This window comes from Chinchilla lanigera, unplaced genomic scaffold, assembly GCF_000276665.1.
Source record: "Chinchilla lanigera isolate Chin_1 unplaced genomic scaffold, ChiLan1.0 scaffold00006, whole genome shotgun sequence".
Taxonomy (NCBI): Eukaryota; Metazoa; Chordata; class Mammalia; order Rodentia; family Chinchillidae; genus Chinchilla; species Chinchilla lanigera.
Window position 1 is genome coordinate 17,544,599 of NW_004955407.1, and position 19,800 is coordinate 17,564,398.

The following is a 19,800-nucleotide window of genomic DNA, read 5'->3' on the forward strand; positions in this document are numbered from 1 at the left end:
CTCAATTCAAGACGTATGACCATCAAGCAGATGTGTTATTCTGTGATCACGTCGTCTTTCCTCTAATAAGCAGAGCTTTATAATATTCTGATTACAATGTTAATTTTTATGTATTTGAAAGATGTAAAGACTATATGTGTGTTGTCATTTTATTTAGATATATCAAAAATCTTAAAGGTTCCACTTCTCCCTTTTAATGTTTCTTTAAAAAGTTTTGTTGAAGTGTAAATCACTATAGTAAATTAATATACCTTTCTTTTTTAACATTAAAAATTTACTTTAATTTTTAATACTTTCCTATCATCCAATTTTGCTTTTAAAAAGCTACCTACATTACTGTTTTCTTTAGCATATAGCACAAAACAAAAGTCATGTGTTTAGCAGCTTTATATCTGTAAATACTTTTTTAAAGATTAGGGTGATCATCTTCTAATACACCTATGACTGAGGGGTTTTCTGATATAAAGGATTTAAAATAATATTGTGAAAATTTTAGGCAAACTGGTCCCAGGAAAAGTTGACCACCCTATAGCAATCCCACTAGAAAGGCTGGAAACCTACTCGTTTAAGAAAAATGGAAAGCAAAAGTGGAAGGAAACAAGCAAGAAAGGATTCTATGTTTGTAAAATTATTACTGAACATGCTGTATGAGATTATGTTAAGTCATAAATTTAAGATTAGGTTAAGTCATTACTTTCCTTTTTTCCTTGCAGTTAGTTGTTACATTTTTGGTCTGCTTAGTTTTCTGTGCGTATTAATACATCCCCTCACCCCCATCTTACTGTGTAGCCCAGGCTGCCCTCGAAGTCACAGCAATCCTCCAGCCTAAGCTTCCTGCGTACTGGGATCACAGGCATGTGCCACCATGCCTAACTTAAATCTCTTCTTCTTCTACGTTTACCAGTTTATCATTTTGGGAAAGTTTTTTCAGTGTTGTATGACAGACTACAGTCTGGGGAGACTTTCCTTTATTCCTGGGACATAGCTGTTGAGTTAGATCTTCGGTCACCATCACACTGAGGATTCATTGTGTAGCTTTTAGATTGTGTATTTATATATCACATACATTTCTTGTTTAGTTTCTGATTTTGATGGTGCACTAAGAATACATGGTCTATAAAGAGAACATATGCACAAGTTTGTGAGATAGGGACTGGTGAGAGGAATTTTCTTAAACAGATTGTTACAGTATTACAACTTGCAATGGAATAATCCACAATTTTCAGTAGCTCTGCAAAGGTTTCAATAGAGTTTGAAATTTTACTCCTGTGTGTAGCATTTGAAACTTTTGCCCTTTAATAATATTAGTAAAAATCATTATTTCAGTATCTCTAAATAATTCACTAACCACTCTCCTATTCTGTTATTCCCTTATCTTCTTTCTTTCTGTTGAGGTATTACAAGTACAGCTGGAATGTAGAAAGGAAGTAACTTAAAGCTTCATGTGAGAAATCAGACTGCCTCGGGTCAGAGGCTTGGCCCACTGCTTTGTGGCTGTGATGTTGCACAAATTACTCAGTCTTTCAGTATCTCTTTCCTTACGTGTGAAATGGAGATGATTCTAATAACTTTATTTTATTGGGTTGTCAATTTTAAATAAATTAATAAAATTAAAGTAGTATCTAGTTGATGCTAAATTTAGCCATTATTTATTGTTGATATTAGTACTGTTGTCCTCACCTTTTATGTCCATTTCTAGTACAGTAGGAAGTAGAAGGCAAGTGTACCATATTATGTCAAGGACTTTTATTTTATAATATACCAGTTTTTTGCTCATTCTATTAGAAATTGCCAGTACCATTTCAGACTTACAAAATCAACAGTTTCATATGTGTATAGGGAAGTATTTAAATTTTCTCTTTTACTTCTAAAGATTTGAGAATTTTAGTCTGTGAAATAAATTCTCCTGTTAAACAGAGTAACGGGCAAAAAAGCACACATAGTTATTAACATGCAGAAACAGGGGGATCAAACACAAAATATAAGACTCAAAGGAAGTGCCAAAGGATTGAAGCTTAAATGGCAGATGGAGCTAGAGAAAACCAGGGTGGTTGTAGTGACTGCAAGCTACATGAGGTTGAGGCAAGGAGCAAGGTAAGCAGATGGTTCTATTACACCGATGAAATTTCTGTTATCTGAAATGTTTGGCCCTTCATCTAAATGTAGTTGTGTGACTGAACGTAGATGTAATTGTCCTCGTGATCTTTTATGATACAGCTATATTATAACGCTTTTCCATTCTACTGTTAATATAACAACATACAAGACATTGTCCTAAATCCAGTGGCTGTAGTTGCATAATTATGGACTGAGTTTCTGCCTTAGTGAAACGTATTTCCTAATGGGGAAGTCTGCATTAAATAGATTTGTTATCGGTATGATTGAAGAAGCAATTTCATGTGGAAGGAGAATATAAAATGAGAAAACAAATGGTATCCAGAGGGCTTCTCAGAGAAAAATGACATTTAAGCTAATAATACATTTACCGAAAGTAGATTGTATTTTTTCTCACTTCTTAATTGTCTTTCCACAGATTGCTTCTATTCTATTGATTGTTTTAATAATTTCATGACCTTAGGCAGTGTATTAAATTATCAGTAAGGGTTTTTATTTATAAAGGAGAAGTTATCTTGAGATTAAATAAGGTAATTGTTTCAGTTGGTGCTTACTAGAGAAACAGGTTTAATGCAAGATATACAAATACATAAGGAGAGTCAGGTGTAGGAAAGTCCAGAAGGGCCGTCTGCCCACTGAGGGTCTGAAGGAGACCTGGTCAAAGGCCCGGAGCTCAGTGGAGTATCTTGTGTGCATCTGTATCAGGAGGCTGAAGGGCCTGCACTGGAAACCAGGAGACCACGTCCAAGGTGAAACTGGAGCCCTTCTGAAGACACAGAAGCGAGGCTTCCTTCTTTGCTTTCCTTTTATACGCTTCAGGGGACAAGCCACTCACAGCCAGGGTAGATCTTTTGTCTTCAGTAAATCCCCTAGACATGCCCAGAAGTATAGTGATGCAGTTTAGTTGGGTGTTTCTTACTGAAGGTGATACAATCAGTTAACTATCAGTAGTGCACATGGAACTCACAGATGGTGTCTGTCGCATAAAGAATACTTGGTAATTGTTAACTATAGTTACTACATTTGCCATTACTATTTTTGTTGCTGGGTTATGGGTCATTTGTATTCTTGTCCTGAATATTCATATACATATATTATTGAACAGTTGTGTGCACATAGCAGAGTAACAAAGTGCTTTTAGATGTTAAGTGAAAAGACTGTCAAATAAGCTTTAAGTGGTTATATTGGGTTTTGCTCCTCTTACTGGTTATGAAACAAAATGGCATAAAAATGTAATCTCCTTTAAAATATTTTTTTGATTTTTGCTGAGAGTATGTTTTCGTAAGTATTTTGGCATTTGGTATTTATTGACAGTCTTCTTTGTACCTTTTTTATATTGTGGATTTTTTGTTTGTGTAGGTTCAATTATTCATCCATAATTTGCAAATGATACTTTGTCATTTGTAATACCTTAAATTTTCTTCATGCCTTAATATACAGATTTTTTTTTTTTTTTTTTTTTTTTTTGGTACTGGGAATCAAACTCAGGACCTGGCGCTTGCTAGGCAGGCGCTTGTGCCGCTGTGCTATATCCCTCCCTTAGATTTTTTTTTAAATTGTCATACTAAGGATTTTTGAACTACATCCCTACTTGTTTTGTCTTGTGTTTTGTTTTGTAGTAGGGTCTTGCTAAATTACCAGGTTTTCTAGGCTGAGCTCCAAACCTGTGGTTCTCCTACCTCAGCTTCTCAAGAGTGCTGGATTACAAGCATGTGCCACCACATCTGGCTTGTATGAAATGTTTACTCTTATGGAATATAACAGTTATTTTTATTGACTTGAAGCTATATAACCACTTCTAAAATTTTACAAATTTTTAATGCTTCTACTTTTATGATTTTACTTTTTGTTACATGACTAGATATAAAATTTCAGTTTTGTTCACATAGAAAAATTTCCAGATATTATAAGCATAAAATTTTGACTACACATTCTTTTCACACCATCTTCAAATACCTTTATCATGTAGTAAATCACCATGTGTGAATCTGCTTAGGTCTCTGTTCCACTGAACTATTTTTTAAATGTTTGAACAGTATGCCTAGTACATTATGGACCATTTATAATAGTGTTTTTATATTTTGCGGGAAGAACACTTACAAATTTTTATTTTTTTATAGACAAAAATTTAAGTGTGTTTTTTTCTCCTTAGGTGAGTTTTAGAGTCAGTTGCTACTTTCCCTTCCCAAAATCCTTTCAGCATTTGATTGTATTTGCACTGTATGTATTCATTAGTTTAGATTGAAGTAAAAAGTTGTATTGTTTAGTATTTTGGTTATTTCCCATAAAGAGTATGACAGGCTGTTTCATTTCTGTCATCGTTTGTTACATCCTTTAGTAAGGTTTATGATTTTACTTCATAGTGATCTTACTATTTATTTGCCTTTGGGTCATCTGCCTCCCCTGATACTACTAACAAGTTATTAGAAGTATAGGTGATAGAAAAACTAATTAATTTTACATATTTATATTACATTCAGTGAGTTATTACAGTCTTATGTTTTTCTTTTAAGTTGAGTGGTATTGAGCTTTAGACATTTTATGTTTGTACTCCAGCAAGGAGGAAAGGGTGGAGTAGAGAACGTATAATGCATCTGTTGCCTTGCAGAACTTAATCCTTCTGAATATTTTGTATTGGTCTCTTCCTTCATCATTGTGAACACCATTGGTCCCATATATTCCTTTCTTTTTTAAAACACATTACAGATTATTTATCAAAAATAGGTTTTATTATTGGTGTCTAAGTACATAGGCAAAATTTATATTTTTAAAATTTTATAAACATTTAATATTCTTATTAAATTAGCATTGTATAATCATGAAAGTAGCTTTCTCCTCTCCTCTCTTCCCCAAGTCTCCAGGGCAGTTTAGATACTGTAGTCATTGAAAATTTGAAGGAACAGTACAGTTCTAAAACAAGGTGGGCCTGGTTTCTTTACCGGGTACAAATCTAGGGCAAACTTTATTCTGTAGTTTTGCTAGCTTTCTTCAGTTTTTCAACCTCTTCAAAGCAATTTTAGCAATTTATATTTTTCTTAATTATCATCTTTTTTAAGCATGATACTAGTTTATAAACAAAATTTATGTTGACATTTAGTACATTCAGAATCTTTTTCTAGAGGTTTATATTATAACCTTTCTTCTATCTAGTGTTGAATTTTCTTTTTTGGTCTTTCATCCAACTTTTTAGAAAGAGAAATAATTCAACTATTGAACTGTTACATTATTTCTCCTTTATTTCTGTTTATTTTGTGTCTTTTTTAAATTCTTGGAATTAATCTATTTTGTTCAAGTTGGAGTTTTACTTCGACTACTAGTCCTTTAGGTTTTGATATCACATATTCCCAATATAAATATAATTTTTATTCCTTTGCAAAATAATTGTGTTTTTAAATCTCTTAAATATTTATTTATTTGTAGTTTATTCACATTTCTGATTGTATTGTATTATAGTTATAGAATATGGCCTCTGATTTTAATCCTCTGGAATTTGGAGTTAGGTTTTTTCATTTCTTAGTGTAGTCTAAATTTTAAAAAAGTAATCCATGATGTGATACAATACATGCATACTTCAATATTTTGGAAGTAACAGTGTTATCTTAGAGCAAAAATGCCTTGTTTTGTGCCACAATTATTAAATGGTATACCTAGCTTTCTGAACCTTAATCTAGTTAATTACCTATTAGATCTTACTGCTCCCAGAATTATTTTGTTTATACATTTGATAACCTTTAATGTTTTAAGTGTGTTTGCACTATAATAAAGTCTGTAAGAAATAAATTCAGAACACAATTTATAGTATAATTTAGAACACTAGACAACTTTAGGAAATCATTTAGATCTTTGGGATTGAAGGTTTCATTGAGGTGATTTCAAGTTGTCCTGAGGAATGGATCACCTGTATATGGTTGACAAACAGATAAAAAAGAAAGAGCCAAGACATAGCTTTGGGTGCATTTGTAGGAAGACAATCCTGAACTACGTTAAGTGTAAAAGAGTAATAGAAAATAAGATTTAATAGGTAAATTGGACTTGATTAAAGTCTAGTGAAAAAGTTTAAAAATAAAGTCCACAGCAATTCCATTATGTAATAATTAGTATATCATGTTGTAAATATGCATCATCTGCAGTAATTACCTTAAAGTAATTATCACAGGCAAGCAAAATATATGAGGAAATTAATTCTAGAGTCTGATAGAGAGTAAAATAAAGCCATTTAATATGATGTTCATAATGGCAGATTGTTTAGATTCTGCTGAATATAAAAGCATGGAACATCTGTTGAAAATTTGAATAGACATTCCAAATATTTTAAAAGTCATAATTTTTTAAAGAAAGAAATTGATAAAAAGTTGAGAAATAGTTAGAAGCACTTTTCTGCTGACAAAATGTGTGTGTGTGTGTGTGTGTGTGTGTGTGTGTGTGTTTGAGTGTTTGAGTGTTTAAAACATAACACCTAAAAATTTAGACATGCCTTCCTGTCTTACTGGTTCAGAGACCCATAGGTTGAAAAGAACTATAACTTTGTTGTGAAAGTTAGAAAAATTACATATTGAACAAAATCAAAAGATAAACATATAAAGTAGAGGAGATTATGTATTTCCTATCACTCACAGAAATCTGGTAGTTGCAAAAAATTCACGGCTTCTGTCTGGTAACTCCTTATATATAAACCAATATTATTTTAAGCAATTCAATATAGATTTTTTTTAAATTTTTGTCATACTAATTCTCGTTGAACTCATGTTACCTGAAATATTTGTTTTTCTAAAAGCTTTCATCTAGTCTATAACAGCCATTATCCGAGGACCATGTAAACAATGGACAGTTACTGATTTTTACTTTTGCTTTTTTAAGAGATTTCAGTATGCTTTCGTTGTGAACATGCACTCCCTCCAAAATTGGCAGAATAAGAGTTTTAGAAGTTTAAAGCTTATGTGTGGTAATTAGGGATACAGTGAACCTCGATAATCTTATATACCAAACTACACTTGATTTTTATGGTTTTTTTTTTTCCATGAGTACTGGAGATTGAGCTCAGAGCTACATCCTCCACCCTTCATTTTTAATTTTGAGACTGCTCTCACTAAGTTGTCCAGGCAGTACTTGAACTTGTGATCTTGCCTTAGCCTACCAGAATGCTGTGATTTTGACCTGCACTGCCAGTTCTGGCTCTTCATGGCGTTTTTTAAAACTATACCAATAAGATTTTGGGATGGTATGTATGTGTGTCTTGGGGAGGGGGACCAATCTTCTCCCCTCCCCCTGGGAAATTTATTTAAGAGTAACTTATTTTAGCTATGAAAAATGATTACTTTATTCTGTTCATAATTCTCACAAAATAAAAGGAATTATAACCTTCCCTTTAATGAAATATGACACACCATAACTGCAATATTTTATATTTATTGTTACTTTTTCTCCCTTCAGGGAAATACACCCATTAAAATTATGTAAGGAAGGCATGCATTTTAAAAAACAAAACATCTGTGGGATTGGGATGTAATTTAGTGATAGATTGGGGGTGCAAGTCAGTAATCACAGCACTCTGGGAGCCTGAGGGACAATCACACATTCAAATCCTGCCTGGATAGCTTAGGGACTTAATGATACCTGTCTCAAAATTAAAAATAAGGGGTATTTTTAATGATACCTGTCTCAAAATTAAAAATAAGCAAAGACCTGGGCTCGATCTCTAGTACTGGGGCAGAAAGCCGTCTTGCATGTGTGAAGCCCGGGGTTTAATCCCTAGCCTGTTTTAAAAAAATTCTAAGACAGTGGATTTTTCAAAATACTGTATGTCTTGCATGGAGCACCAAGTATTTTATGGCTAATGGTGCTAAAGTTTAGATAAAAGCTAATCTAAATATACGTTTAAAAATGTTATCTTTATCATATGAACTTCATGTATACAGCATTATTTGCTATAAAGTATATATCCATACATAGTCAAATATTATTCAGATTTTGCTCATATATAGAAATGTATTAAGATTTACTATTTCACAGTATGAATTCTGAGGCATTTATGTTTGTAAAGGAAAAACAAGCATCAAGATAAAATTGGTAATAGTATATAATCATTATTGTACCGATTCAAATAAAATCAAATTAAAATTCAAATACTACTGTGACAATGAGGAGTTCACGTGTGATAACTAGACCCTCAGTCTCTTATTTGTCCCTTACTTGTGTATTGGTGAGCTAAGTCACTTGTAGTAGTTCTACTGTGCATGTATGCATCAGCCATTTTCTTGAGATAGGGGTATTTTAGGGAGCTGTGTATCAGTTCTAGGATCTGGGAATACAAACTGATGCTGGATAGGTAAAATAATATAAGAACACTTAGCTTGTCCATCTCATGATGCCTCTGATTAGACATTGAACAGGCTTTGTTAAATTTCACGAGATTTGCCACATGATAAACTTTAATTGTATTACTTTATCTCTTCTGGTGTGGGAACTAAAAGGGAGTTTATACAGTGATAAGGAATGGGCTGTCCACTTAGAAAATTCTGTGAATGCATGGAACATAGCGTGATGCTTTTAGGTGCATTGACTTATTTGTACTGTACTAAAAGGGAAAGAAACACATTTGTATGCAAAAATAATTAAACTTGTAATATTAAAGTATTTTAATTGTTATAGTTGATGAAAATTGTCCTTTTTGTTGCATTTCTAGGCAATTAAATTGGAGTATTCAAGGTTGGTTAAGTTGGCCCAAGAAGATACCCCACCAGAAACAGATTATCGTTTACATCATGTAGTGGTCTACTTTATCCAAAACCAGGCCCCAAAGAAAATCATTGAGAAAACATTACTAGAACAATTTGGTGATAGAAATTTGAGTTTTGATGAAAGGTAATACGAAAATGTGAAATAACTAATATATATGCTCAAATTGTCCTTGTTTTTTACAGCTCCCCAGAGTAATTTTTGTTCCTTTATTTTATACATGCATGAACACATTTTATCAAATATAAAACAAAATTTAATCAGTTAATTTGCAAAATTGATTTGTAATTTCTCTAAAGCCTGTAACTGGCCTTTTAAAAGTTTGAAGTAAAATTAATTTGTAATTCTATTGTATTTTAATTATGAATCCTTATGGGATTGAGTATTTTAGAGAAAAGTATGATTTCTCAAGCTCCATGCTAGGGAAATTTTAGGTGACGTAATTTTATTGTTCTGGGCTATCCTGTGATGTCTAGGCTGCTTAACGACATTCCTGGTCTTTACCTGCTAGGTGTCAGTAGGACCCCGAGTTGCATCAACTAAAAACATCTCCCAGTGTTCTCAAATAGCTCCATGCGAGCAAAGTTGCCATTCTTTGAGAATCACTGGAAAAAAGTTTTGTCATTTATTCAAGTAAAATAGTTAAGCATTTTTTGACATAGAACGCTTAGAAAAGTCAACTTGTTTAATCTAAAACCATTTTCTTTTAGAAAATGCATATGAAACTCCTGTTTAAAATTATTTTAGAATGAAAGACATTAAGAAAAATTTAGACCCTAGGTAAAAGTCCAAGGTATTATAAGTTAATTTTAGTTTACAGAAACAGTCATCTGATTTGGAGTTCATTCTAATTATATTTTAATTCTGAAATAAATAATTATCCTTTTATGAATGTCAAAAATATTGAATAAAAAATGTGTAAAAAAAGAGAATCTGAAAAGAAACAAAACAGGGTCTCACTAAGTCGTTAAACTGCCCAGGCCTGACTTGACCTTGCGATCTTCCTGCTGAGCCTCCCACCACACTGGAATTGCAGGTGTGTACTACCATCCCTGACCGAGTTTTCAATTAATTTGTTCTCCGACAAGTAGGTGCTGATAATTTGATCTTTCTTATCCTTGAAATGAACTAACTGTATTTTGTGGGGATTTCTTTGGCAGTGATTCTGATCATACAGTCAATTAAAGTATTTTTGTTCTTAACCTGAAATGATAGGTACATTTTATATTCCTTTTTCCTGTTTAAGAATACTGCTACTTGGGGATAAAAAGAAAGTGTAATATCTTTTTACTTGCTTAATAGATATATGATCAAAATATACCCTGAGTGCTGAAATTCAAAAGATTTATGACAATAAAAGTCACATTGCCATTCATCCTGCTCAAAAAATCCCCCTAGTTTGAGCATAGAGTACGGTATCCCAGTGTTTGTACCACTCTCGGAGGCAGTTCTGCAGCTGCTCTGTCAGCAGCGTTTTTATGAAGTATGACCAACTGTGAGGAGTGCTGCTGAGTACCATCTGTCAAAAGGCAGGCTCGTGAAAAGTCACTGGTGTTCTCCTCCACCTTACTCATCACATCTGGCACCTTGCATTTCTGGCTCTTCCTCAAAGTTAAAGTGACCATAAAATGTCAACATTTTGAATGGATTCAGGCTGTCAAGGCAGCTACAATAGCACAGCTGAAAAGATGAAAGAGGACTTCTAAAACTTTGCAGAAAATGGCAAGAACAGTGTGATAAGTGTGCTCTGAGGGAGAAGATTTCAAAGGAGATTAATAGCAATTGTAATACATTTTTAAAATTTAAACGTCTATTGTCATTTTATATTATACCTTGTGTACATTTGTGCACACTTGTAATCCTACTCATGAAGCTGAAGCAGGAGGATCTGAAATTTGAGGCTAGCATGGACAATTTAGTGAGACCCTATCTTACCAAAGAAACCCAAAAAACCAAAACCTGGAGATGTTGCTCAGTAGTACTGTACTTGCCTAATGTGCTAGAGGCCCTTGGTTTGATTTTCAACATACAACAATAAACATTATAAAAGCAGGTTTTATTGTTCCCTATGTATCTACACTGTGTTTAATTTAAAAGCCAGTTTACACAGAGTCTAATTTAAAAGCCAATTATAAATATGAATTTGAATCAAAATTATTTAAGCTGTCTTCTTTGTAACTGTCCAACATTGGTTCAGGAACCACATTATTCATGTAAGATTGTTATTTCTGTAGGCATATTCAGTGAGAGTGGACTTCCTTTTTGTACATGTCTGATTGTTTTCTATAACACACATTTTTCACTTTTGATGAATTTTGCATTTGATTTAGTATATATTTTTTTCTTATTTGAAGGTGTCACAACATAATGAAAGTTGCTCAAGCCAAACTGGAAATGATAAAACCCGACGAAGTAAACTTAGAGGAATATGAGGTAATGTGGTTTATTGAGAGGCTGAATACTAAACTATCCTGCAGATCTCTGGTACTCCTTCTACTTCAGCCCAGCTCAGTTCAGATTTGTTCTAGATGTTAGAGAAAAACATTTCCATGTCAGTGATCAAGTTAATACTTTCATAAATAATTTTGGGGTTGGTTTGATATAAAATCATATATCCCAAAAAGTTTAAAACCAAAAGGAAAATTTTGGTTTTTATTTCGGTGTGGAATTTTTTAGATTCTAACACTACTATCACCTGCTTTTTGCACTTTTCTAGCTTGAAAACAATGTAACAAATTACCTGTATTAGGCAGCTTCATACAGACAAGTAACAGGATGAGGCATGTGGTGTTCTTACTCCTGTTTTACACACAAGAACATGGACCATGGTGAGGTGAAGGAACCTGCCTAAGGTTTTTCTAGGTAGAAGTTTACAGTGTGGCTAACAGAACCTGCATTCATAGCGACTGTGCTCTGAAAGCATGCTGTGTTTTTTATTTTAATGGACCAATTTAAGCACTAAGTGTTTTCTTTAAGCTTTTAAATTTAACATTGTATGTTTTGTCTTTTTATTTATAAATGCAGTAAATTTTAAATTGCTTTTCCATGTGCCTTTGATTATTATTTGACAACATTTAAAAACTTGATTCTTTAAATAATGATTGTAATTCTCCATATTAACAAATAAGAGGGAGAATACAGAAAAACACTAATTTTAATGAAAACTCTTAGATAATCTGAAATATAAGGCAAGGACTTCATCAAAAAGTGTCTCTATAAACAAAAATATAAAACAACTAAACTACAGCAAATATGTAGTATTAAAAGCTTTAGTTTCATGATAAAATAGATAATAAGGCAACAAAATTTAGCAGAAAGTAAAAGATTAGGAAAATAAGTCATTGTCTCAGATTTTTAAAAACAGAAATTAAAGCAAAACCTACAGATATTTGTAAATTTAAAAGCTTTGTATCCTACAAATCTGTGTCAAATATTAATTTTATTTTGGGGTGCCAGTAACCAATAATTAGAAAAAGAAAGTTACAGAAATGACTGTACTTACAGTAGCATTTGAAACGATGGAGTACCTCCAACTTAACAAAATATGTGTATTGCATCTGTCTAGAAAATAAGAAAACTTAATGAGAAACATTAGAGAACACATAAAAAAAGCCTGTGCATGTGATATTTGAAAAATTTGAAATTATAAAGATGCCAATTTTTGCTGGAGGTTTGTTGATTTAGTATGATCCTTATGAAAATTCTGGCAGGTTGTTTTATGGAGCTTGATAATCTTGCTGGAAAGTTCATTGTAATGCAAGGATATTAATCTACCTGAGATATTCTCAAGAAGAGGGTAGAAAGGCTTATGCTACTAGACATCAAGATATACTGTTTTTATTTTTAGAGCTTTGTAATACTATCATAGAAATAAGTATATCAGGACAATAGAATAGAATAGTGAATCTAGGATTCACCTATATAGAGACATAAATGTGCCAGAGATGCCAGCTGAATCAGTGAACCATGGAAATGTTTTTTAATGAGTGGCTGTGGGAATTTTTTAAAAAGTAAATGAATTTCTTCTGTACTTCGTGTTTTGTGTTAGTCAACTTTTCCATTGCTGCAACCATTACCTGACATCCACAACTTGATGGAGGAGAGGTTTATTTGGCTCAGTTTCCGGGGATTCAGTCCGTGGTAAATTGGCTTTATTGGAGGAACGTCATAGAGCAAGGGCATGGTGGAGTGCAGCTGCTTAGTTCATGGTTCCCTAGAAACAGAGCAGGGAACAGTGCCAACAGTGGATGTGGCCAGGGACTGTGTATACCCCTAAAGCCACGCCTGTATGACCCTCATGACATTCCAGAAGTGTGCTTTAATCGTTACCTGGGTGGTTTCCAAGTGAATCAAGTTGACACAGTTAAGCTTGACCACCACATTCCACCCTTTTCTAATTTGACATCTTTTTAAACCATACTTACTTTCCAGATAAACACACAAGTGTATAATTTTGCATAACAGGATATAGCTATCTTGCATATAACTGAAAATGCAATAATCTCTGCATAAAGTTTTAATAGTTAAGCATTTTTCAGTAATCCAGGTCAAAGTCTTTTCTGAGACAAAGCAAATCTATGAATCTCTGTAAAAATCAAAAACAAGTTGCATAATTCCAAAGTGTAATGGCACAGGGTAAACATTCCCATTCCAAAAGGGAAGGATGTAGGGTTGAAAAGAATTGGACCAAAGCAAAACCAAAGCACAGGAGAGCCAGCATTAAGTTCTATAGTTCCATATCTGGCATCTGGGGCATATGATGGCATGTGAGTTCCGTAGGACTTGGGTGGCCCTGCCCCTGTAGCCTTGCTGCCTGCAGTTTACATGTTCTCTTTTTCGGACTGGCTCTACCTACAGCCTGCAGCTTTCCTGAGGAGTTAGTTTATGCTCCTGGCATTTCCTTTTTTCTGAAGATTCTACTGGACCACCTTCTTCATTCCCACATCTTTATACACTACCCTCTCAGAGCCTCCTTGACACTGGCCTCCCTGACCTACCTTCAAAATTTGAGTGACAGCCTCCCTGACCTCACAACTCTTACATTGTGCATGGCAGTAAAACCAGTATCACATAGATAATGCCAAGTTCTGCTTCTAGAGAAACAGTGTGGTGGAATAATAACCATGCTTTCCTCAACCATTGGCACAATGAGTTACCTATGAGTATCTGGAGAGCTGAGAAAGTTGAAGTGGATCCTGGGGAGCCAGTTTCTTAGGAGGCTGTTCTCTAGCAGAAGTTTCAGGGACTCTTCTCAGAAATGAAAAGTTGACACTTACGTACCCTTGATAGCACTGCAAAGAATGGTATCTTTCTGATTTCTGAGATGGCCTTAATTCATCTTTCTTTTTGTCTCCCTACAAAATATGTGATTTCTTTTTAATGGCGCTCATGTCCTCAGCAGTCACAACTTGTTTGGTTCCAACTTTACATGTCATTCCCCTTGGGCCAAAATGTGAGTTTTTCACATTTTTCTACTGTGCTTTTTCCTCCTGGATTTTGCTATGAATCTGGCTAAATGCAGACAATGGTACCCATGATACAGCCTATATACTGGGCTGTCTTGAAAATTTTCTGCACTAGATCAGTCAATCCACTGCCATTAATCTCAGTCTTACACAAAGTCTCAGGACCTTAATAAAATACAGACTTTTTTTCCAGAATGTGATGCATGTAACTCCTTTCCAGTTGCCAAAGGAGCCCTTCTTCTGACTGAGTGCTTTCAAGCCTGACCTTTTACTATCTACATTGCTATTAACTTTCTGATCTTTTCAAGTCTGAATAGAGTCACCCACCAAGCTCTCTTTGCAGCCTGCTGAGGCTTATCTATGCCACATCTCCAAACCTTTGTAAACTTCTCACAAACCAGATTTGAAGACTTTTCATAATCACAGTAGTGACACTAGTTTCCTCTATTACAATTCCATTTGCTGGAACCAAATATTTGAAACCCACAACTTAAAGGAGCCAAGTATAGTTTATTTGGCTGGCTTCAAAATAGGGACATTAGAAGAAGGGTATGATGGAGCGAAGTTGCTTAGCTCATCATCTCCTGGAAGCAGAGCAAAGAGGCAGCTCTAGACTAGAAGAGGTGAGGGACCAGATATAGTACCCAAGGTCAACCTTGCAGGACCCACCAAGGCACACCCAGAAATGTGCTTTACTAACCCTCTAGGTGCCTCCTAAACCAATCAAGTCAACATAATTAAGCTTCATTTCATATACTGAATATATTTCAGTTTTAAAAGGCTTCTGTGTAAAGCTTTCTAGAAATTAACATGGAGAGAGTACATAAATGTCTATAAGTTAAGGAAACATTAACCAGAGATTTTTGGTCAACATGCTATCTGAAGCAATAGATACTTTGTTTCTTTGTGACTATGAGAAGCAAATATATAGTCATCTTTTACTGATAATTGTTCTGAATCTGTGACCTTAAAATTGATTCCTATGTGACCTTATTCCTAAGATTTAAGGGACTTTTTTATTAACATGTGATTCTACAGGTCCTTTACCAGGTTGTTTCAACAGATTGTGTTCAGGGTATTTTTATTCTGAAACCTCATATTCTCTTACCTGATGAGCCATTCAGTTGTACAGGTATTTAAATGACATGCTTTTTTTTTTTTTTCCATTTTTGCACATTTCTCAGATATTTCTCTTGCTCTAAGCTCAGCAATCAGCAAATTTGTCCTCCACACCAAATTCAGCTTACCACATGATTTTGTAAATAAAATCTTCGGGAACACAGCCACTTGTTTTCATATTACTCACGGCTGTCTTCATACTAGTTACTGAGTTGTTGACTGCAGCAGAGACTGCATGATCTGCAAAGCTTAAAACATTTACTCCCATCCCTTTGCAAGAAAAAGTTGGTCTAACTAGAATTTCCAAGGCTATTCTAATGACAATACAGAATGACCCTTTGAGTACCTTTCCCAGAACAGTTAAATTTAGGCTTTCACAATTAACTTTGTCTTCGTTTTACTAAGGTTTAGTAGTGTGAAAATTATGCCTTGAAAAATTAAGTTTAAAAATTAGTAGTTTATATTCAAGGAGAAGGCAGTTAGCTAATAGCTTGTCTACGTTTCTTATTTTTTTATGTACAGTGATGTCTGTATAAAAACTTCAACGTTTTTTACATTCTCTTTGAAATTGATGCTCTATTGGATTTTTGTTGAGTAAATTAATAAACAAGTTACTTTTGGGATCAGCTCAGAATCATCTACAGTAACACATGGCCTATTATATTTTGGTGGGGTCGGGTGGTGAACTGTGAGCTGCAGCCATCCTTTCATTGAGTCTCAGGTGAGACTTCTTGCTACAACACTGAAAGGGAGATTTACCGCAAATTTGGCAAGACTATGTAGATGCATGACATTTTTCTTTTTGCTCCCTTAAATTCTGTGACAGATAACCATGTTCAAACTTTGATACAATTAAAGTAATAAATCATATACCTCCTATCTTCAGTGTTAGAGATACCTTTTCTGAAATGCTTGCACATTCAAAACCTTTTGAGTGCCAGAATGGTATGTAAAGTGGTTTGGATTTTTGAGCATTTCACAATATGAATTTTTGGACTAGGTATGTTCAGCTGGTAAAGTCAATGTAAATAGTCTCAAATCACAAAACCCAGAAATTGGCAACATATCTGATCCCAATTGTGTTGGATAAGTATTACTGTACTAATATTCTAATAATGTGATTTTATACTGAACAACTTTGGCAAGAGAAACAATTTTTTTGTTCTCCATTTGTATTTTTTGTCTTTTGAGATTTTTATTAAGCCCTCATCAACACTGAATAATTTTCATATTATTATAAGTAATCTTATTGATCATAAAGTCTAATTTAGATCTGTTTATCTTAATTTTGCATTATTTGTTTACCTTAATTTGAAGTATTAGAATAATGTGTCACTTGTTGAACAATTTCATTGTGATTTTAAATCTTACGTTTTTCATATTTTTCTCGTACAGGAATGGCATCAGGATTATAAGAAGTTCAGAGAAACAACTATGTATCTCATAATTGGACTAGAAAATTTTCAGAGAGAAAGGTAAAACATGAACAGATGTGAAAAAAAAGTTTATTTTTCAATTTCACTTCAGTAATGACCTCATCTAATAGAAAATATTTTATTCACAGTATACATTTTTAATAAGTTTTTTATTTTGGCGTAATTTTAGAGTACGGAAAATGACAGATTTAGTAAGAGAGTTCCCATGTACCCACCTAAAATATGTTTCTTATCTTTCTATGTGAGGTGACATTAATGTTTTTGTTTCTATAAGCTCTCAGATATGATAGTTGATATTTAGGATGCCATGAATTAGATTGAAGCCAGCAGCCAAATGTTCTCTGTAGAGAGTTTGCTGGGGACCAACAGAGCAGGTAGTGAAGCATGTGGAACTGTTTATACTTCCAAATATCTGCCTGGACCTACCAATCCTTTTTGTGTTGATTTCACATTTCAGTTTAACTTAGATAGAGTGTTTCTAATATCTCAATGGCTGCAACTCACGGCCTCTTCCCTCCAAAACAGTTACAGGGCATTTATTTTTTATTTTGAACTCGACAAATAATGTAGACCATATATCTGTAGGAAATGTGTAAATACAGCCAACATGATTGATTGATTGATCACTATATTTTTATTAGTCCATGTTGGCAACACATAACATTTACATTCCTGTGTACATGTCTGTACATATACATGTCTGTAACTCTTTGAGAAAAATCTGGAAGGGGAGTAGCTGGGTCCATGGAATTTTTCTTCCATTTTTTGATGAATCTCCACACTGATTTCCATAGTTGTGGTACTAGTCTGTGTTTCCACAAAAAGTGTAGAATAGTTCCTTTTAATTTTTATTGAAATTAAAGATAGTCTTAAAGGGATTTCTGCTTAGTGGCTATAATACTATTATTTTAATAATGAAAAAGAATAGGTTTTGGTTTACTTACTATTTTTGATTATTTACTAGTTTACATTACTTATTTCTCAGCATACTGTATTTCTAAATTTATATCCTTAACATTAATTTATTTAGCTAATATTTTTTAGAAACTGCTTTATTTCAATAGTGTCTTACTGCAGCCAAGTAAAAAGAATACTGACTTTTTTTCTAACAAAAAGTCATAGTCCAACACTGAGGTAGTGATTTTTTATTGACAAAGATAGACATTTTTTTCTGTAGCTGTTGAACATGATCTCCAGCAACAATATATGACAATTTATATTTAAATTAATGATTATAACTGCTAAAATAAAAATTTGGTTCTCAGTCAGACTGACCATATTTGTACTGTTAAGCAGCCATATATGACTAGTGCCCGAGTGGGGGCACTAGTATTGACTACTCAGATAACAGTGTTTCCCTCATCACAGAAAGTTCTGTTAGTGCTGTTCTAGAGCACAGTTTTCATATATAATTGTTGTTTTGTTGTTGTCTTTTTGAGACACAGTTCTACTATGCAGTTCAGGCTGGCCTTGAACTCACACCAATCCTCCTATCTCAGCCTCCCAAGTGCTGGGATAACAGGTGTGTACCACCTCGCCTGGCTAAAGCACATTTTTATAATTAAATTTTATAATTTAAATGTTAAGTATAACACAAACAGAAAATAAGTTTTACTTCACATTGTGTTTATATACTTAGATTCACATTATTAAAGTCCTGGTCATTGTGTTACGGGATGATTTACTTTTATCATTGAAATTGAAGAGTATTTTGATGAATAGCTTCATTGAGTATGTAGTTATTATTTTATCTTTTTAAATAAGAATATTCCAATTCATTTTCAGGATTTCTGAGATTGGTACTTACGTCAGGAAAATACTAATTTGATCTTACAATTTAATACAGTGAAATCGAAAAGACATTTCAGTCTTTTAGATAAACTAAAAGTAGTAGTGTGTGTCAAATATACCAAATGATGGTGCCAGACATATTTTTTATCTTCCTTTTCTTGTTGCTGAAACACAATATCCAATGCCCAAAGTTATGGGAGGAAAGGTATATTTAGCTCACAGTTTGTAGAGGTTTTGGTCCGTAATCAGCTGGCTCCGAGGCAGGATGGTATGGCAGAAGAGAACAGTTTATGGCAGGCAGACTATAGTAAAGCAAAAAGGGGCTTTACCAGCATCTTTTTGGCCTGTCTATTTTAGCTAGACTTCTTAGAGTGGGTAGCACTCACACTCTTAATCCTAGTGCCCTTAAGTCCAGCATTGTACCATGAATTAGTTCTAGAATCACTCACTCTAGATCCAGACATCTTTGAAAAAGCCCCACCTAAGACCACATGAGGCTTTGGGGAGACAACTAGATATAAGCCGTAACATTTTTTAATGCAAACATAACAAGTAAAAGCCTTGAGTGGAGTATTTACTGATGAGTTCTTATCAGTTCTGTAGGTGGTAAAGTAAATATTTTAGGATCCATAATTTCATAGTAGTATAAGTGGAAAATAAAGAGTGTTTGCCAGACTATGTGGTCTTATTTCATCTGAAATAAGAATGTGGTAACTGGACTGATGAATCTTATTCTGAATTTTATTTATTTGTAAGTACTTTTAAGGTTGATAACCATGAAATTTAGTGTACTTAATGGAGACTTGGACCAATATAACAGTTTTAGAGGTATTCTCTGAGAGATGATGCGAGTATATAAAACTAAATATGAATGTCATTTAGGAGATATCTTTCTTGATTTAAAAGTTAGTACCTAGAAAAGAAAAGGGTGCCAGTTATTTATTAAATAACTATCACAATTTAATGGTATATGGTAACAATATTATGACTCTATTTTTTCATAAAGAAAATCTCAAATTGAGGCTGTTTATTAAATACTTAAAAATAAAATTTTTACTCAAGATTCTCAATCAAACTCCTGGAAAAAATACATTTTCTAAAAATAAACTCATGATTATTTCAGATATATAATCTGATTT

At 33.6% G+C, this 19,800-nt stretch overlaps 1 protein-coding gene across 6 annotated transcripts in view; it reads left to right on the forward strand.

Moving 5' to 3' along the window:
• The window catches only part of Usp25 (ubiquitin specific peptidase 25), a gene marked incomplete at its 5' end in the record, with an annotated part of 142,840 nt that overhangs the window by 115,300 nt on the left and 7,740 nt on the right, over nucleotides 1–19,800 (forward strand). For all 6 annotated transcript variants that reach the window (XM_005375571.2, XM_005375573.2, XM_005375575.2 and 3 more), the window contains 3 exon segments: nucleotides 8,798–8,976; nucleotides 11,205–11,283; nucleotides 16,830–16,909. In XM_005375571.2, the coding sequence (XP_005375628.1) occupies nucleotides 8,798–8,976; nucleotides 11,205–11,283; nucleotides 16,830–16,909 (338 nt within the window).